Genomic DNA, 20,691 nt, shown 5'->3' with positions numbered 1-20,691 from the left:
TATATACACGTTAATTTTTACATGTCCCCATTATTCAGTCTAGTAACTATACCTGTGCGTCAATAATCTTCTGCTTAGCATCTATTACTGCTTGCATCTCTGCATGGTCCCTCTTCAGTTCTTCCTCCACTGCCATTAATCTGTGACAAAAGGAGCAGATGAACCAAAGATGAACAAAGTACTCAGACCAATTTAACAGTATTTCTGGACTTAAACACTTTATGCTCAGAAGATCTAAGTTTCGATGGCAGTGGGGGCAAAATCTCCACCATCTGGTGGATGCAGGCTGAAAGGAGATGATTTGCGGATGTTAATCTATTTTTCTGGCAAAGTGACAAAGGATACCTGCAGATGATGCTCTTCATCTGGGCATCCTTCTCCTCCTGCTGCCGCCGCAGCCTCTCCTCGCTGTCCTCCAAGCGCATTTTGTACTCTTGTAGGAGCTTCTGCATCTGCTGCTCCTGGGCCAGCAGGCGGCGCTCATACTCTCCTAGTCGGCGACTGGATGCTCGCAGGCGGTCCTTCAGTTTGGCGATCTCAAGCTCATACTGCAGGGGCACAGGGGCCATACAACTTCTTAATCAATCACTTCACTAATGTTACTCCAGTAATATAGTGAACCAAATATAGTCTGGAATAGTGCAACAAAGGTATTTGAATTCACTACTACGACGTTTAAAGCTTTACATCTTTTTTTCCTGCAGAATTACAATATTATACGTTCACTTACTCCTCATTATTACGATACACCTCTTTACCTTTTCTACATATTTGTTGCAGTCCTGGCTCTGCTCCTCTTCCTCCTCATCTTCATATTGTCCGTTATTCAGCACCCACGCAGCTGTCCTCTCCACTGGGGACATGGTGACGGATTCCACGGGCGACTGCACCTGTCACCAAGACAACCCGCCCAGTGTCACAACTCTTCAAGTTGACACTAATCCCCTTTGCCCGGTTTTGCTTTGCTCTATGTGCGAATGTAATCATTTGTATGCGTGCATTTCTGAAAAGGAAATACCTTCAGGGCAATCTGCTGCTTCAACACCCCCTTGACTTCAGGCATGGGACTGCCTCTGGATGATGATGACTGCTGGCGGGAAAAGCCGTCTTGTTGGGCTGCTTCATTGTTACTGCTGTTACTCTGAAAGGAGGTGCTGTGGGGTAAGGAGCGGGGAGTCTGCATCCCCCTGACGATAGGGCTGGTATCTGGGGCGCTTGGTTGAGGTGTGGAGGCTGGCTGGGGCTGTGTGTTGTGGCACGGTGCTGGGCCCTCCTCACTTTGTGCAGTGCGCCCACCACGTTCTTCAACACTACTGTTGGAGGGCCCACTTGCCTTGTTCACCCGCTCCCCTTGACACAGCTCTTCCACGTGGCTGTGGCTGGGTGAGCTCTCTGTGCTCAGGTTCTCAGAGCTTGAAGCCAGCTGAAGGGATGGCGTGAGCCGTGGTGGTGGGTTGATCAGATGGTAGACAGGATTCTGGAAGGACAGTGGCTGGAGGCCTCCATGCTGGCTGACAGCAGGGTGCAGGGGCCTCCGCACCTGGGGGGCACTTTGGGGCAAGTTTTCCCGCACTGGGGGCTTGGAGTTGAAGGACTGAAGAGGGGCATGCGGGAGGGGCAAGTCACCAACAGAAAGCTGTGAGCCCATGCGACCGAGTCTGGAATGGACTTCGTGTCGAGTGACCCGCTCGTCCTGGACCAGGTGAGAATCCTGCAAGTCCATGAGGGAGATGCTACGGCCATTGTGAAGCGAGTTCTCGCGCTCCTCCCTTTCAGAGAAGCTCATGCTCTGTGTGGACGACTGCTGGACCAAGAGGGGTCGCTTCGCACGACAGTAGTTGTCCGTGTACTCCTGGGCTGGGGGCTTGATGCGTGTCTCACTGTAGAATGAATGTGAAAAGCAAACAACTCTTTACAATTCCATCTCTGCTACTCCAACCAAACCTTGCTTATTTACCCTTATAAATGCTACCATTATGTGTACAAACCATTTTTATTTGTGCATTATTAAAGTTTGTGTCATTGAAAACAGATGCAAGCTTGCATGTTCTTGTACTAAGTTTAAGAAAAAAAAAAAGAAAAATGTTTCATGGTGAAGGCAGAATAATGTTGGAATGCAGTGCAGTTTAAAAGTAATATTAACAAGGTGTAAGGGGCCCTACCTGGAGGCTGGCTCTTCAAATATCCTTTGGAGACTGGAGGAGATACTGGCGCTGATGTTCTGTGACGAACTGTGCTCCTGGAATCGATGTAACTGCTGCAGAAGGGGAGTAGGGCTGGACAGCAAGCGAGCGATGTCACCCAGTATGCGGGGCAGAGGGCCCAGCTTGGCCACTGTTGCCTGCAGGAAGGAATTTTCACCCTGGGTTGCACATTACCACGGCAGGCAGCAGTCACGTCCCCCAGGCACGTTCGATTGGGATTGCAGAGGGTTGGTCGGTCGCAAGGGTACCATAATGCATTGGTGGCAGGGCAGCGCAACCATGGAAACACATGACGGGTGGCAGGGGTGGTAGATTTGGAAAGGAAAACAGTGATAGAACAAGGCAGAACATAAGGAGGAAAGGAAAAACAAAGGAGAACGAAATTAGGAATAAAAAAAATAAGAAAAACAACAATACATGCCTCTAACTTATGACAGCCATTCCAAAATCATACGCATGACATGCAACAGAAGAAAAATCAAACAGGAGCTGGTGAGTCCAGGTGGAGTAGTTAAAATAAAATAAAATAAAATAATAATAAAAAAAAACACTAAATTAAAAAAACAACTGGGCAGAGGTTATTTGGTCAAAAGAAACATGCTTCAAATTAGGAGAATTTGGGGACAGGAATTACTGTGTATAGTAGCCGGTTATTTAAATACCAACAGATTTAGTTAATAAATTAATAAAGTACGTTTGGTTTTTGTAACTTAATACTTCTTAACGAGATAAAGTAATTTGACTAAGTTTACTACAACAGCAGTACATCATTTCAAAATATAAAAATTAGTCATTAGGTATACAGGTTGGCTAAATGTCTCCCTGCTCACTACTTCCTCAGTTCAGTTTGCTTTGGTTTTAAGTTTAAAAGCAGGAACAAGAAAAGCACACAGTGATCCATGCCTATGCAAGCGTGTAACATGTATGCAAACGGGACACAGTCTTGGTTGGCTTGTGACCTTAGAGCTGCTCTGCTGGACTGTCCTGCACAAGGGAAAGATAGGTTACCGGCAGTACCTTGTCCAGCTGAGAGACAACCTCCCAGAGGAGGGAGTGCAGGACAGAGAGCTCCCGGCCCAAATCGATGTAGCCCTCAAACACTGGAGTGTTGGAGATGGTGTCTGGATTGGAGATCTCAAGCAGGAATCGTTTCATGCCTGCCCATTCATGCTCCAAGAAGTCATTCATGAAGGCCATGTACTCCTCTTTGTTGCCAAATCTGTGAGACCAATGATTACAGAGAGGAAAATGTTGAGCATGTAGTCCAGTTGTTTAAAAGTCAGTTATAACAGTTACTGAAAAAGGTCTCAGGAAATGTTTATCTTACGCTTAAGACTTTTTAAACATTTTTTGCTCATTGTGGCAAATATTTAGCTCTTAATTTGTGGAAGGGAAAACTGCTGCGGTAACAAGACATAAACTTGGGTTTTAGTCAAACAACATTACATACATGAACCACCCAGTGCACAATGGCCTCCTCAAGGTGGTGTTGTTCCATCTCTAATAGAAGCAGCAATAACAGCACTAACAAAATACAGCACAATATTTTGGATTTGCTGTATGTTGTATGAAAACAAAGTGTGTATGACAAAGCACACATCAGCAAAGAATTCCCGGAAACAATGTCTGAAAATTCTGCAATTTACAAGGCCACCCCATGCTGAAAAACATACTTGGTGAAATTGGCCAGGTTCTGTATAACTTTAGCAATCAATGTGAGGGTCCTGGAGGTCCGGTCATCGGGGTACTCTTGCATGAGGTTGAACAACGAGGGGGACATGATGGCAGGGCAGAGGAAGCGCAGGAAGAGAGAAGCGCTTATGAGACGCTTGCTGATGTCCTGCTTTCCGCGAGAGGCACACTGCTGTTTCCATGCTGCAAAGACCTCCTTCAGTTCCCGTGGAAATACACTGAGAGTAGAGAGCATGCACAACATCAGCCATGAGCACAGATACCGACAGAGAAGAGGAAAGGCCTGTTTAAACTGGCTCAGGAAGTGCCAGTGCTGTGTGGACAGCAGGTATTGTACTGGTTAGAGCTCCTGCCTTTGGACCCAAAGGTTGCAGGTTTGAATCTCGCCTCTGGCTGTAGTACCCGTGAGCAAAGTACTTACCCTAAATTGCTCAAGTAAAATTACCTAGCTGTATAAAAGGATAAACAACTAAGTATCTTAACACTGTAAGTTGCTTTGGAGAAAAGTTTCAGCTAATAAATGTAATGTAAATATTATGTGTGGAGGGACCCTGGGCAAAGCTGGTCTCACCAGTAGGAGTTGATAATCTTGCAGAAAGCCAACTCGCAGCACATTTTCAAGTTGCTCTGGTGCTCTAGGAGGTCGCTGCCGGAGCACTTGCTAGGATCCACCTCACAGTTTTCGTCAGACTCATACAGTGCCTTGATAAACTCTCCTGCAAAATTGAGACCACAGTTTACAGTATAAGGTCACATACATTGTTATAGATGGTGCATCAGTTATGCATCGATAAATGAAGCAACCAGTTATGGTACCTAAACACTACAGAATATATTTTTGGACTCACCCAGTGCATCATGCAGGTATTTCTGTCCCACCAGTTTGAGGTATTCCTCGATTGCTTTGGTGGCTAGTGTGTTCTCCCTGAAGATCAGCACATCATGTTCTGCACAGCGGTCTACCTCAGACATCACCAGATCAGTGAGGAAGTCCTACTGAGACAAGGAAACCTGATCAGTGGCCTGGAAACAACTCTGAGTTTTTGCTAGCAAACTAGCCACAAGCCAAGAGAAAACCATGGATGTGACTTTGCATCATTTGACAGTGAGTACAAGAAGCTGGTCTTATAAAAGACAAGGAGATGAAAGACCTGCATTTGAAGCGACAAGAGCAAGGTCAGCAAAGGGTAGGGCTGGAATCAGCTACTAAAATGAAGTAGGATGCTGTACCTTGGCTCTTCCTGTGCTCTGCAGAATGTGCACCAGTGCTGAGGCCATTTCCTCCTTGTTCTTCACACTAATCACTGGCTCCAACACAGAGCACAGCATACTGTAGTTGGTGGTAATGAACTCTGCAAACTCTTTGTACTGCTCCATTGGCAGGATGGAGATGGTCTGGAAACGTGACTTAATGCGGATAGAAGGCCCCCCCACCTTCCCCTTGCTGGTGGTAGGGGTGCTCACTGGATACCATTTCTCTATAAACTGTCTGCCTGATATGCTTGCAACTGGGATGTTGACCAGGCCCACATAGTTATTTTTGTCCTTCTTCTTCTTTTTGTCCATGTCCTTGTAGATGTGGACAGTGACACTGCGTATTGGAGGTAAGCTGTAAAACTCAAAGTGCTCTCCCCAGAAGAGACTGTCAGCTCTGGTCTTGCTGGTGGTCCGGGCATAAAGCACGTCGTCCAGGCACAACTCGCAAAAGTACTTCTTTTTGGGAGGTAAATCCTTGGCCTCGATAATCCAAAGGCGAAGCAGGTTCTCAGCCCGTCTGCAATTGTCCTAAGTCAGAAATCCATTTTTAGCATTTGTAACCATGACATATACCAAGGACAATGAGATTCTGCAGTCATTTTGAAGAAGGCAGTTTTGGGCCAGGAGTTTGCCCACATTCTTTTACCATCGGCTCTCACCTTGTTGGGTTGGACGGTTCTTTTTAGGTTCTCCATCCACTTGTCTCGCTCAGCTGCTGAGGAGCAGCTGAAAAACTTGCTGCCACCAGAGTACGTTACCTACAGGGAAAAAAGAACAAAAAATGTCTAGTCAATGGTCATGAAGCCATTTCATTGTACCACCTAAGGTGTGTGAGAACAGCTTACAGAAAAAGCCACAGTATTTGTTAGCAGCTATGTTTTAGCAATTATAATTATACGACATCTGAACTACGTCTCCCATAACTATGACCTTCAGAATATATGTGAAAATTATACAACAAACAAAGTAGTAGTTATATTTTGTCACATATTTTTAGACAGTTTCCTGGCACTGATCTAAATGATCAAAGATAAAATTTAGCTTCTTTACATATATTTTGTTAAAAGGAATGCTAGCACAAGAACTTAGTCATTTCAAAAGAAATACTACTGGGAAAATGTACTTGGAAAAAGGACAAATAGTGTATTTTTGACGATTCTGCAGACAGGATTAGTTTATCCATTTTCTTGCAAAAACTCCTTTCTTTAAAGGGGTATCAACAAAATCCCAGAACAGGACTTAACAGATACACCATTAGCCATTAACCACTGAACTTTTGCTGAGATATACATCGCTTGGGCAAAAGTATCTGCTAAATGAATACATGTAAATGTAACCAGTACGTAGTAAATTTTCTGTTACACCCTTACAATGAAATGACTCCCCTGGGTGACCTGCTGCAGAAGATGCTTAATGCACTGCCCTGCAACACTGGACAGCAACAGCCCAGTCTCCTGTGTGCTTTAGTGTATTTTTCTGGAGGCTATGTCTCACTTGAGTCCATGGCAAGAATAACAACTTTTATACCCAAAGAGGTGTCAGGCACACACTACCATCAAGGGAGACAAGGATAAAAACCTACTGAAGATCAAAGAAAATAAAGAAGGACAAAAGAAATGTTCTTAAACTTTTAAGAAGTTTGGCCTTTATTTAATGCAGTTGCTTATCAAGGTTTCATGTGAAGAAAAGCTGACAAATGTACATTACAGATGGATATTTGATAAAGCAATATTGTTTAGGTACTTTTTCCAGACCTCTTCTGAGATGTGCGCTGAAAATCTATCAGTTACAGCCACACATTAATCACTACAGTGGGGGTAGTATTGAAAATATAAGGGGGGGGAAAAAAAGGCACAAAAACAACACATCGACTGCCGTGATGATACATAAAGTGTTCAAAGTGTTAAAAGGGCCCACGGTGTTCTACAGTCTATCATATTTTGTGCAGTACGAATTGCACTATAGGTTGCTGAGTGATGTTTACCTCAAAGCAGAACTCCTGACCCAGGATGCTGCTGTGCAGAGGCTTGATTAGCACGTTTTCTTCCATGCTCAAGTCCAGTGTCTCCACTGCACCGGCTGGACTCAGCAGAGACTCATGTGAATGCGATTCCTTGAGTTTTGACAAACCCCGAGACCTGGATGTCAAACACCACAGATTAAATGTCAGAAACGAAAAGAAAAAAAAAGTATCAAAATTCTCTACATCTATAGACTACCGTAAAACACAGCTGCTAAAACAAAACAAAAAAAGCTGTTCCTGTTGGTCATACCATGACACACTCAAATATCATGAGTGCAAGCAAGAGTCTCTCAAAATTTCCAGGAAACCTCTTTCAGTTGACAATTTAACAACTGGATCCAATTTCAAAAAATTATTTCAAGATATACACGGTATCGCTATCAAATCCCAAGAAAAAAGAAAAATGCACATATACCTACGAGAAACAACTAAACAGCCACTTGACAGAAGAATCCCAGAGCATAGCAATACGTATCTTGCCCGTCCACGTAACAAAAACAGCTCCACCGAGTTAGCTCAGATATCCTTTGCAAACCCTGACTGAGACTACCGAGTCATTTTTTGTCACTGCTACACCACTGAAAACGAATGTATGAGAGCGAGGTGCTCCGACTCTCCTGTTAACGTTGCTCATTTATTTCACAAGTAATAAACAAGGGCCTGGTCTGGCAACCCCTGTGCCACCAGGGTCCGTTTCCATGGGAGTGTGCCTACAAGGAGGCTCTGCTTCAGATAGGAGGAGTGTGACGGAAACAGACTGAACAGGACAACAGTACACTCAGTAGCTTGTGAGAATACAACAGCGAAAACTGGTTATCAGAAGAAAAACACACCCAGAGCTTGTGTACAGATGGCCTGGACAGACAGGGAGTCAGCACTTTATTATACCAAAAATACAAAGTGTTCAAAAACAAGTTAAAGGGATTAGCCACATTTTTTAACGTATAAGGGACATGTCATTTTGGTATGTTTTTCTGTGTTCAGGACAGATTTATACCAGTATTATAAGGTGAACAGACACCTGCTTACAAAATGTGCCCATATCAAACTATAGATTGGACAGGGAGATGAAAGGCAGAGTGACATCTAACAAACACAAGAGCAGGGCCAGCATTGTGCAACTGATATGCAAAAAAAAAAGGAAAAAAAAAAAAAGGTATGTAAATTCACGCGAATAACAAAATCAGTACGTTTGGCACGTGCAAGTAGACATACTTAGATGATAGCAAAAACTGCCATGTCATCTAAGACAATTTATAACAGTAATGGCAGCAGATATATGGGTAAAAATGTTGAAGTAGTTGCTGTGGTAATATGCTTTTCAAAAGATGGCCAAAACAGCTAGGTCATCCTGGTGTAAAAAACAAAAAGGTACACCGGTAACAGGTGAAAAGTTCAAATAGTTACTGCAGTAAAAAGCCTTGCTTGTTGTTACCAGCTTCCTGAAGTACAAGAATGTAATTTTATGTACACTCATCTTACATAAAATGCCTGCTTTTTTCTGATATCATAATACAAATGTATTTAGAGTTGGTTTATGAAGGGAACTCTGCAAGGACTTCACACTTGCTCTTACTTTCTCCCATTAGCAGCAATCCCTTAAACATGTACGTGTGTGAAAACCCTTTGTTTTCGTAATTTCAGTCTTGATCAGACAACGTTAGGACTGGGTTACAACTCCTCAAAGACCTGCTCTTTAAACTAGTGAAATCAACTAATCGGAGCAATTGTGGGAACAATGTTTCAGAATAAATTTCTTTTTGAAGGATAAAATTCTAACTTTGAACACTGAAAGCCTGTAAAGGTGACATTTCGAGAATAAAATCAATATATTTAAAATATCAATTACACATTTCTGCACATGCCTCAGCAGAATCTGAACAGGACATAGCGTGACATCTTGAGTTTAAGAGATTGCTTTCATTCACAGCACAATGTGTGTTAATTTCTTATAACAAGAATTGTTCTTCTGAATTATTTTCACAGCAGCACTTGTTAGAGTTCATGTGCCTTATTCTTAAGCCAAATATAACAGCGTTAACAGATCAATGAGGTGACAATCAGCACAAACAGCCTGCCCTGCAGCAAACAATTTTGTGTCATCCTTACTACGCTTGCCAGTGCAACGTGTTTACCTGTCATTGTCCGTAATTCTCAACGAAGGTAGGCGAAAGCTTGCGTTACGATCCAGTTTGGTCTGACTTCTTGTTCTCTTGATAGAACCTTTTAAACGCTTGCTGAAAAATCCCTGCAAAGTGCCAAAAATGTGTCACAGAGCAGTACTACTGGATAATGTACAAAACAGTAGAGCAATCTTGTTAGTCATTTTTGAAATGTAAAGGAGACTCAAAGTGAGTGTAAATCCCACAAAAATCTGGGTAAATGTAGGAAATCCACATAGATGGACTTGCAGTAAATCTGGAGCTTTGAGAACACAGTTAGCACAATGTTTTGCTAAGTGTCAGTCATTTAAACCTACCAAGAACACACACAAAGGCTTCCCTGGGGAGAAAAAAATTTGAAAAATATTTATATCATAGGGGGCGCGGTGCTACAGTGGGTTGGACTGGCTCCTGCTCTCCAGTGGGTCTGGGGTTCGAGTCCCGCTTGGGGTGCCTTGCGACGGACTGCCGTCCCGTCCTGGGTGTGTCCCCTCCCCCTCCAGCCTCATGCCCTGAATTGCTGGGTTAGGCTCCGGTTCCCCGCGACCCCATATGGGACAAGCGGTTCAGAAAGTGTGTGTGTGTGTGTGTGTGTGTGTGTGTGTGTGTGTGTGTGTGTGTGTGTGTGTGTGTATTTATATCACAGATGAAAGTCATATCACTGGCCAACAATGAATAGTATTTTTTCCCATATAACTCCACACAATTCTTTACATGTTTAATATTCTCTGCATTAGAGAACATACAAGCTAATTTGATTTCTTTCTACCCAAAAATTCTGGAATGAAGAAGTTTTGCAAGATGTGGTACTTCAACTGATGATACAGCTTAAGCATGATGTCATCCCTCGCATTGTACATAACATACCTGTACAAACATATGTCTAGTGTCTATTTTGTATATTGTGTACTTTATACTCTATATATATATTTTTAATCTTTTATTAGCACACTCTACTTTTTATTATCTATGTCTTGTCACTGTCATTCTGTCTGTGCTGTGGAAGTTACTGTCACCGAGACTAATTCCTTGTATGGGTAAACATACTTGGCAATAAAGCTCATTCATTCATTTGTTCATTTTTTTATATATTAAATCATGCTAACCTTATACAGAGCTGTTCATTCTCAGTGTTTACATTAATAGCTGAGATTCCAAAGTGTGCGGCAATAAGAGAATGACTGGCATTTGGGAGGAACCTGCTTTACCGGAACTACAGCCACAGACTTGCAGAGCACTATAGCCTGGGTGAATGACTGCCGAAACCCGAAACCTGACAAGCACATAGTGAACGATAGCCAGTGCAAATCTGCAAACCACACCAGAAAACGGCACGATAACTGCCTGGGACGCTTTTCGCTTATTATAATTGTATTCAACGTTGCTTAATGTCGACTTTTTTTGGCTCGATTAGTTACTGGGAAAAATACACACACATAATATGATCGGAATGGACACTAGATCCAGTAAAATTACCCAGCTGTATAATAAGACTGTAAGCCGCTTTGAAGAAAAGTGTCAGCTAAATGAATAAATGTAAATGTAGATGCATCACAGACTCTTGCTTTTAAAACTTGCAGCTACAGAGCTTCTTAACAGCACACGTGATGTGACAATCAGGCCAACACAGACCGGGTTCAAGCAGAGGTAAAACATTATTTGCTCAGCAAATACATGAAGAAATCGTGATGTACTTCACTGAAGAAAATCACATGAGCTTCAACTGAATTACATTATGCATGTTATTAAGATAATGCGTATAAACATTAGCTGTACACGCCTCACAACTGGACAGCCAAAAGCCTGCTGTGGTTGTGATGGAGCCCTCTCAATTTTCCCAAGGCAAGCTCATGAGAACTGTGATATGGTGCTTTCTGGATTGATAAAAAGTAAATGAAACAGCTATCATAAAGATCACTAGTGTCATTTCCTGATGATGCCCACTTGTCTGCGTGGCATTAAGAACAATGGAGGCCTTTAAGAGAAGTATAATCATCACTGAGGGCACCATGGTGACTCAGCAGGTAGTGCTGCTGCTTCACAGCCTCAGATCCAGCCACAGCTTTGTCCTTTGTGGAGATTGTGCAGGTTACCCACAATATTCTGGTTGCATGCCAGATTTCAGAGTATCTGTGACACTAAACTGCCCCCGAGCATGACTGTGGGTGCATGTGACTGTTACAATGGGCCAGCTGTCTATCCAGGGTGTGTCCAGACTATACTTCCTGACATTGGCTCCAGATTATTTTCACTATAATTGAATAAGTGGTTACAGAAGATGAGTGGAAAGATGGCCATTATTAATGTATTGGGGGAAAGCCCTTAACATCATTTGCCCATGAAAAGGACTGACGGTACACAAAGCAGCAATTACAAGCCACTTCTCTACTACCTCACAGTTACAGTACATTTTTATCTTTTCATCACTATCATGTCAGAAATGATGCCAAAAATACAACACTTATAAACATTTTGACTGCGTTTCGCTTACCCTCAATAAAATTAAATTCCAGTAACTGCAATATGTGGTATTTTAGCTCATGATTGCGACACAAACTACCGGTATCTATTAAATATACCTCTGCAAGTCTGAAGGTTTCAAAATGAAGTGAGGCATTACATAGTACCAACCATTTCCTGAAATGTGTAAACTGCACATCATTCATAGCCATGTAAAGTATACGGTATTAATTAAATTAATGAAAAAAAGAGTCTGCATTTCTTTAGATTAATTGGTTAATCTGCTATGAGCCTGAGGGTGTGAGGGTGGTTTGATTGATGGAAATCTCCTTACTGCCCACTCCAGTCTCGCTTCAAGGCCATAATAAAGACCAGCTGCCATCACTAAAGAAGCAAGCGACTAGGACATTAAAAGCAGCTGGTCTGAGAACTCCCGGGAGAGCTTGGGAAGTCATGGGTGGGAGTGGGAAGGATCTGTACACCAGACCCTAGGTCTTACTCTGTAGGCCATTTTTCTGTTATCTTTTGGTATGCTTTTTTGTGCCTGTTTTAGTTGTAGTGGATGTTTTCTCCCTGAAAGGGTTATGTTCTCTGATATGGTTTTGTCTTGATCAGTGAAGCCCATTTTGTGTCGATGAAACCCGGTGTCCTGTTCCTTTATCCCACCCCTGTGGCTCCCTCCACCACACAACTGGCCACACTGCATTACTTATATATGATATTCTTCTGTCAGTACTGTATTGCCAAATTCTCTCACACACAATTACACATGCACAGGAAAGAAAGCTACAGAGAAAATTACAAAAATATGCTCAACATTTCATACCAAAGCAACAATTTTCAATAAAACTGAAGTGTCTTTTGTACTCTTCTGACAGATCAAGCACAAGACAGATCTATTCACAGTGATTCAGCCACCTAAGTAGCTGATGGGTGGTACTTACTGGGACTTTGAACGGAGAAGTATTGGGTCCGTCCACACAGATGTTCTTTTCCGTGCTCCCCAAGCCTGATATGCTCCTTCTCCTGGGGGACCTCTCTGCTGATATCTCTGAAATGACATGAAAGTGCATTGAATGCAGCAATACTGGCATGCTAAAATGACAAAAACATGTTTTTAATCACAGGCAATACAAAAACATTGAAATTAATAAATAAAAAATATATATAAAGATGTGTTCTGAGCTGAATATGAAACCATAGCCACAGCATAGCTCGACTTGGACTGTGCTGAATACCAGCTGTCTCATGGACAATCAAGGCTAGGGCAACTGTTCTGATCAGACGACAGACAAGACGTCAAAGGGGCAAGCTGACAGCTCTCAATCCTCAGTGAAAAGTTTTTTGTGAGTGTTGTGCATTTTCTTGTTAACCTCTGCCCAGTTTACAGCTGCACTTATTTCAGTGGACATTGACAAAAGGGACTTGTCTCCACTTTTGTCATTCAGGTTTTTGTTCTGCATCCATGCCCAGTTCTACCTTGAGACTGGCCATGGTATTAAAAAAATAAACTTTAGTTCATTTATTTACTTCTGACTTGAGTCATCATTTTATTGTTAGATAGATCTGTCCTTTGTTGCACAGTCACATGCATTTGAAAATGAAATCCCAAAATGTGCAACATTACAAAAAGTGATGCAGGAAATGCTTTTTAAGATGCAGAAAATGCATCCATTTAAAATCGCTGGACAGCTCGTCACCATCAGATTGCAAGTGCCTGGTACCTGCTGCTGTCTACTCTCCACCTCTACCTTTGCATTTTTCATTGTGAAGCGTCTTGGCTCATGAATGTCACAATGTTTGCTGTGCTGTGTAACGGAAGAAGGAACAGCACAAAAGCCACTTTTACAAAAACAGAACAACTGCGCCAGCAAAAAGAGATCGGTGCACCGGTATCTTTGGTAACTTAAAGGCTCTGAAATCAGTATGAATACCAGTTTTAGATTTAAAGTCCAATCAAATCTGCACTGCACAGCCTATTTGTGAAATAGTGTCCTGCCTGACATTTGATTCAGCTGGGGCAAAGTGCTGAAAACCCATATAACTGCACTCAGTTCATTCATTTTCAGGATAAAATGTGGGATAGAATGCACTTCAAAAGAAACATTACTTTTTTTTTTTGCATCACATTATTTTGTTGGTGGGGGGGGTCCTGTCCTGTGAAAGAAAACAGTTCCCACCCCCCCCCGACAAGTTACAACAACAGCAGTTATAGCCAATCTGACTTGAACCAATAGGCCCAGTAAGCTAGTCTACTGGAAGCATTCCCAGACTAAAGCTACTTCTGCCCCTTCCCTTAAAAGCTTTTGAATTCATCCCCTTCTGTGCATACAAATTACTTCACCCTGAAATGCAACCAGAAGCGCACGACAAAGCTGAATTATTTTTTCCTCAAATTATAAAACATTCATCGCACTTCAAAACCATATCTGGGGCATTACTGGTGTGCATCTAAATTTAGCAGCTGGTCTCATGACTTTGGATATTCTCAGCAATTAAATAATAAAAAAAGCATCAGCTAGACTCCACCAAGTAAAAAGGGGAAAAGAGCTCCAATGTTCTGACGAGAGAAAACCCACGTGTTACATTGCCCCTGATTCTCTGGCAGTTCAGCACTTTTCCTGCATTCAAAAGCAGCGTGAGGAAGTGAAAGTGCAGGTCCATCTGTCATCCAAAGGCTACTCTGAGATGTAGGGACCATGAACACCCCAACGCCTTGTACTGACAAGAACATGCATGATTTAAAACACTCCTTTGGCAAACAAACCCCTGTGTAGATTTTGAAGGGGGGGGGAAAAAAAATAAAAAATTCACGTGTGAATGGTGATTGAGGCATGGAGCGAGAATGACATTAAAAACAAAATTAAATGCAAACATTAAAACAAAGATATTCTGATTAAAACAGACTATTCCAAGGCTGGGAGCGTTCAAAAATCTAACATTCACACAAGCCAGTGAATTACACTTAAACACACATTTCAAAACCATAAAACGGGGGGGGGGGGAAAAAAAAAAAAAAAAAAAAAAAAAAAAAAAATCACTAACAGAGCAACTTTCTATTTATCTGCTGAGCTTCACAGTAAACCTTGTCCCTGAATCTTCGGGTTCTATTCACGTTACCATCTACCTACGTTCAGATGCAACAAACAAAGTTAAAAGAGCAGAGATGAAAATTGTTCCGAAACAAGGGGTTACATAAATGTGGTACCTCGGTCGCAGCTGTTCCCCATCACTGTGGAGAGCCGCAGAGGATTACCGTCACATTGGCTCAAGCGGGAGCACTGCAGTCAGCCAATCGGTGTCACCATCTCCTCCTTCATCACCATGTTTTGAGCAGAGTGGTATCCCAGTGATTAGTTAGCCGCGCTGTTTCTGCGACCCTTTTCCTCCCTCTCAGGCATCCAGCGCTCCTGCCACCGCAGTATCAGCATCATCTGCTTCTGCATCGCTCCCCCTCTAGCCTTTACTTGTAATCTTTACCCCAGCAATCGCAGGTTTTTGGTTTGCCCGCAGAAGAGGTTTTACTGCAGATGTTCAATCAGCTGCAGTGAGGGCTCTTTTTTCCATCACTCTCAGCACAATCGCCAGCGCATCTCTCTCCTTTCTGCTTCCTCACACTCCGTTCGTTACCAATAAGCCACGTCTGCCAGCCTGGTGGCTGCATCACAGATGCAGCTCTGCGCAGGCCCTGCAGCAGGCGATTGCCACTATTTATCTGGATGACTTTCCATTTGTACTTTGTTAAGGTCACATCTCCCGGCACCAGTTAAGTATGAAATAAACATGTATATGAATATAAAAAATAAAACCTATGAAAATAAAGTGTTCCTTAACTTTTTCAGTTTGTTCATTCATTTGTAAGCATTCTGTTTGCACAGCAACATTGAAGTCAATATTTCAGCACTTTCCCTCCTTTATACATATTTTTGAGTGTGTGTTAGCAAAGGCAAAATGAAAAACTTCTGGTTTTCATTTTTTTTTTTTTTTAATAAACTTTCCACTACATATTAGACAGATGCCTAAAATTTCAAAGCATTACTAGACATTTTATAATGAATCCTACAGAACTGAATGTCACAGTGGAAGTCCATGACAACTATCTCAGGAGGCAGTGCAATAATTTCAGTGTAATACAAATTAACACACATTTAGAAAATCAGAGGAGGAAGTTTTGCCAGATTACAAAGGTTTGTTACAAATGTTAACACAAATATAATTTCATCCTGTCCCCACAAAGATATTAGAGCAACAATTGATATAAATATAGTAGTATGGTTTATGAATATGAAACTCGTCACCTCCACCAACCTAATACATACTCATACATATAAGATAAATGGACAGACATGCTCTTATGTTCAATTCTGTTCATGAAAGTCTCTGAGCATGCTGCACTCTAGTAGAGGTAGCACATAAATAATTTAAACAACATCATAGTATCAAATATCTCCATTATGAGCAGCAGGAAAGGGCTCATGGTAAAATTCACTTCCCCTTAAAAGAAGTCAACCATATTAGCAAATTAAACCTTGACTGCTGTAGCAATTTACAACTAAATTGCACAAAAAACCTACTGTTCATTTCTGGTATGTTTGGGGGGGGGGGGGTGTTAAAAAAAACAAAGACATGCTGTAGAGAATGCAGGTGCCTCATAGTGTCTGGGTGGTGTGATGGGATGTCGGTTTGACCACCCTTAGTCAGCTGGGGTGTGCATGTTCTCCCTGTAGTTGTGTGGGTTTCCTCCCAATGGCCAAAGACATGTGTTTCAGGTGAATTGTCGAACACAAATTTCCCTCAGCATGTAAATAACAGGCCTGACAAAAATGTCCAGCAGTGTCTCCTAAGTGAAAAACCACCATCAACGTCAACATTTTAAAACTAAACTTTTTAAATTGAAATGCACACACAAAGATGGTTTGTACAGACCGCTTTCCAGCTTTCATATCACAGTCAGGTCACCATTCTGATTTCAGCATCCCTGACTCATGGTCAGAAGGAAATGTCTCTGGACCCGTATGGCTGTGCGAAATGCCTGACTGGCTTATTAGTCATGCTGCTGTATGCTATTGTGCTCTTTTACTGTTGAGCATAATATCATCTTTGTAACATGGTTTTCCACAGCAGCTCAGGACCTGAACGCCTAGGGATGCAATGTCAGAGAAAAAGCTGTATCCCCTCTCTAATTGTCCAAGTGAATCAGCACTTGATTCAGGTGAACATGGTAGGACAACAGGAAACCATCTTTTCCTCATCTCTGGAGTGCTTTTCTCACACATTTCATCATACCCATGAAAGTAAGTTTTGTTAAAGGCAATGTGTACATTCTATTCTCAGCTGATGAAACGGATAACAAAAATTATTCATGTCACAAGACCTTTTTTCCCTCCCAGGCATTACCAGTACTGCCATGTTTACAGGGTAAATTAAAAACCATCTCAGTGCCGCTGCCAAAATGGGGATGTCAACGCCAGAGAACTGAAACCAGTGGCCCTGTCCTCCAGTGATTTGAACTCCAACACATATCTCCACGTTGCTGTGACTCAGTTGTGTTCAAGCAGTTATGAAGTGCATCACCACTGCATCAAAGCCCTAGTAAATACTGTTTAGGAAGCTTTTATATATATATATATATATATGAGACTAAATTGCATACACTGGCAATATGGGAAAGGGTAAATACATTACATAAATGGTAATTTTATTTATCGGGGTCTGAAGTAGTACCTTTCTCTCTGGAAAAGATGTTCAAATAAAAAAATCATATCCTGAAAAGAGTATTATAATTATTATTTACTTTGTCAAGGCAATTTAGAGGGTTAGTCACACAAGTCTTGCTTTCCTTCAAGGGTAGTCATTTGCACTAACATGCATCACGTTACTCAGTAATTCAGTGAGCACTGAATGTGTTAGTCAGTAGGAAGGAGCTGACAGGAATCCGCATATGTGAAGTCATGTGTTTATAGCAATGATTGGTAACACATTTTTCCCTCACCACCCTCTGGCAAAAGTCTAAATTACTTTCGTACTTTTATGAAAGTGGGAAGGCTTAAATGTGCCCAGCTGTTTTCACGGTAAATACTCTAAAAGTAAACTAACAGCGTGACTTCATGAGTCATGTACCATGGTTATACTAGATGTATACTCTGCCCCAGAATAAAAATAATTACTATCATGTATTCATCTCACATAGATGAACATTTCTCAATGATCCTTACTGAAAACAGGCATTGTTATACAGTTGTACCAAGGATCCAAGAATACAGAAATCTGAAAACACAAAACTAAATGCTGAAAGAGCTGGGAATTCAGGTATAAAGAAGTTGTTCTTTCCTTACCTAGTATATCCATAGCTAAATGGCAGGTTCACATTTATTCCACACAAAGAGCATAGCGAGAGTGAAGAGAGTGTTGTGTCGCTGTTACACTTTGCGCAGCTTCCCAGCTCGCATGCCTCGTTCGCTTCTTCTTCTGAGACATTGGAATGCAGAAAAGCCTGAGCCGTAGCCAGTCAAACCCACTCTTTTCTGGTGAAAGGAGCACAACAATGGTCCTTCTACACACCCCCTTCCCCCCACCAAACATAATAACAAACACTTCTCAGACATCCTAACTTCTGTGATGTCAACAATCTGTGCTTTCAGACGCCTTCAGACATTAAGATCATGCTGTACTTATTGTTATGTGTCAAATCAGACAACCTTATTTGCTCTGTTAGTTCATGTAATGTTCAGAAACTTATGTGAGGTGCAATATTATGTGCTGTTTGTATAAATACGGGGGCTCGGTGGCGCAGCGGGTTTGGCCGGGTCCTGCTCTCTGGTAGGTCTGGGGTTCGAGTCCTGCTTGGGGTGCCTTGTGATGGACTGGAGTCCTGTCCAGGGTGTGTCCTCTCCCCCCTCCAGCCTTATCCCCTGTGTTGCCGGGTTAGGCTCCGGCTCGCTGCGGTCCCGCTTGGGACAAGCACCTTCAGCAAGTGTGTGTGTAAATATGGCTGGAAAGTCTGTCAAAGTTGCTATACTGAATATCTCATATAGAATGTGCAAAATAGCATTTAAATGCCTAATTTGAAACCATTAATATAAAGCAATGTTAGATATAAAGCACACAATAGCAAACCGTGTTATTCCCCAACATGAGAAATCTTGCAATGAGCCTTAAAGCTGAACAACAATCACATCAATTGATTTTTCAAATATAATTTTCAAATGCCCATCTTCAACCATGGCAATTACCCAGCATCTCAGTATGAAAGGTCAATACGGGACCTCATTATCTGCTGACTGAACTGAAATCAAAATGGAAACGTTGAAATGCCACACACACACACACACACACACACACACACACACACACCATTGGAAATTCTCGTGGGTGTCATCATGACGACAAAAACAAAACAAAAAATGGTACACCAAAAACTATTTTGTTTGTGCCTGTAAACTAAAAACAGTTCTGCTTCCTGAACACCTATTCAAGTCACAGACCACAGGCAGAGCTAATAACTCGGATGCTCTCTATTGCTGCATACATTCTGTCCAATAAAAGTACCCCAGGGACAGTTACTGTTTAATGTCTTTTGACTCAGACCATTTTTTTCAATTAGATGCAGATTAAAATATTGTAACATGTTTTAAGGACTGAACACTAAGAGTTATGTCAGCTCAGTACAATAATCTGCTGAATTGTTATATGCCGTATATAGTCTTCGTTTTCGCTGTAAACATTTCTCAATTCATTTCATTGTCATCAAAAAATGCTTGGGCTCAGAAAGGTTCAAGCTATGCTTCTTCCTATAGCTTTCCTGAGTCTTGAAGACTCAAAAACACTCATGTGCCTTAGACATTAGAAAGGTGTACATCCTTTGCATACAATACATACATACATACACACACATTTTTATATATAGAAAATATTCATATAAATAAATATATATTCATTTAGTGGATGCTTTTCTCCTAAGTGACTCACAATGTTAAGATACTAATAATTATTTAACCATTTATACAGCTGGTTAATTTTTTCTTTCGGTAATTTTGGGTAAGTTCTTGGGTAAGAGGTTGAATTCAAATCCCACAGTGTGAGCAGTTTTTTTTCCCCCACCAACAGATGTATACTGACGAGAAACTGTGCTGTACCTTGAATCAGTAGGGATAATACACTCTAAGATAAAACAGACAGGAAATGTTTATCACAGTGCACTGCAACCCTGTACGTTACAGATTCGATTATCAAAACATCTCAAATGGCAGAGGAAGTAATTATACAACCACAATATGCCAGTAGCCAAATAAAGACATCAGATTAACAGGCAATCAACATTGAGTGATCAAGTCCTTGCACATTTCTGAACAGAGGTAAAGGTATACTTGTTTACATTCAGAGTTGGTGACAGGGACAAGGGTAAATTAGCAACAAAATTCAAAACCATTTCAACGATACTTTAATCAAATGTTAGGTCCGGCCGAGAACATCGAATCAACATTTCTATGTATAAATACTTGGGAAGGAGGCCATGAAAGACCTTCATTTTCTGTCACACAACAACAGTTAAAGATCCCAGCTGTATTCCTGAGGTCTCATCATGAAAGACTCCTACACAGACAGCACACTGGGTTTCTGCATATATGGCTGGCATACAGCCCTGACAGATTCATGTCATTACCCCTGGGGTCAAACCTGCAGGAGGGCCTAAAAGGCAGATTAACAGCCCTGTTTTGTCTATGACTTGACATTCTTAAAAACACCCACTCATCCAAGCATCTGTATTAGAGTGAGGTTTGGGCTACAGATTTGTGACTGAGCCGCACATGTACTCAAAAAAAAGGTTTTGCAATTTTCAGATTCACCTCAACACCCAAGAAGGTCTATAATGTTGCATCGACTATGATGAGTA

General features: G+C 41.7%; 1 protein-coding gene across 5 annotated transcripts in view; it reads right to left on the bottom strand.

Moving 5' to 3' along the window:
* The window catches only part of rasal2 (RAS protein activator like 2), a 44,529-nt gene that overhangs the window by 2,054 nt on the left and 21,784 nt on the right, over nt 1-20,691 (bottom strand). For 2 of the 5 annotated variants that reach the window (XM_018753679.2, XM_018753677.2), the window contains exons 4-17: nt 12,743-12,849; nt 9,312-9,424; nt 7,138-7,291; nt 5,813-5,911; nt 5,127-5,681; nt 4,745-4,889; nt 4,468-4,612; nt 3,878-4,114; nt 3,222-3,423; nt 2,163-2,362; nt 1,019-1,880; nt 759-890; nt 346-548; nt 53-140 (exon numbers count right to left, since the gene is read on the bottom strand). In XM_018753679.2, the coding sequence (XP_018609195.1) occupies nt 53-140; nt 346-548; nt 759-890; nt 1,019-1,880; nt 2,163-2,362; nt 3,222-3,423; nt 3,878-4,114; nt 4,468-4,612; nt 4,745-4,889; nt 5,127-5,681; nt 5,813-5,911; nt 7,138-7,291; nt 9,312-9,424; nt 12,743-12,849 (3,242 nt within the window). Of the gene's footprint in view, nt 1-46; nt 141-345; nt 549-758; nt 891-1,018; nt 1,881-2,162; nt 2,363-3,221; nt 3,424-3,877; nt 4,115-4,467; nt 4,613-4,744; nt 4,890-5,126; nt 5,682-5,812; nt 5,912-7,137; nt 7,292-9,311; nt 9,425-12,742; nt 12,850-18,133; nt 18,316-20,691 lie in introns of those variants that run through there. The other 3 variants (XM_018753680.2, XM_018753678.2, XM_029250387.1) reach the window with 3 other exon arrangements.

Source organism: Scleropages formosus, chromosome 3 (genome assembly GCF_900964775.1).
Source record: "Scleropages formosus chromosome 3, fSclFor1.1, whole genome shotgun sequence".
NCBI classification, from domain to species: Eukaryota; Metazoa; Chordata; class Actinopteri; order Osteoglossiformes; family Osteoglossidae; genus Scleropages; species Scleropages formosus.
The sequence above is the reverse complement of the archived record's forward strand: the minus strand, read 5'-3'. Positions and strand labels throughout refer to the sequence as shown.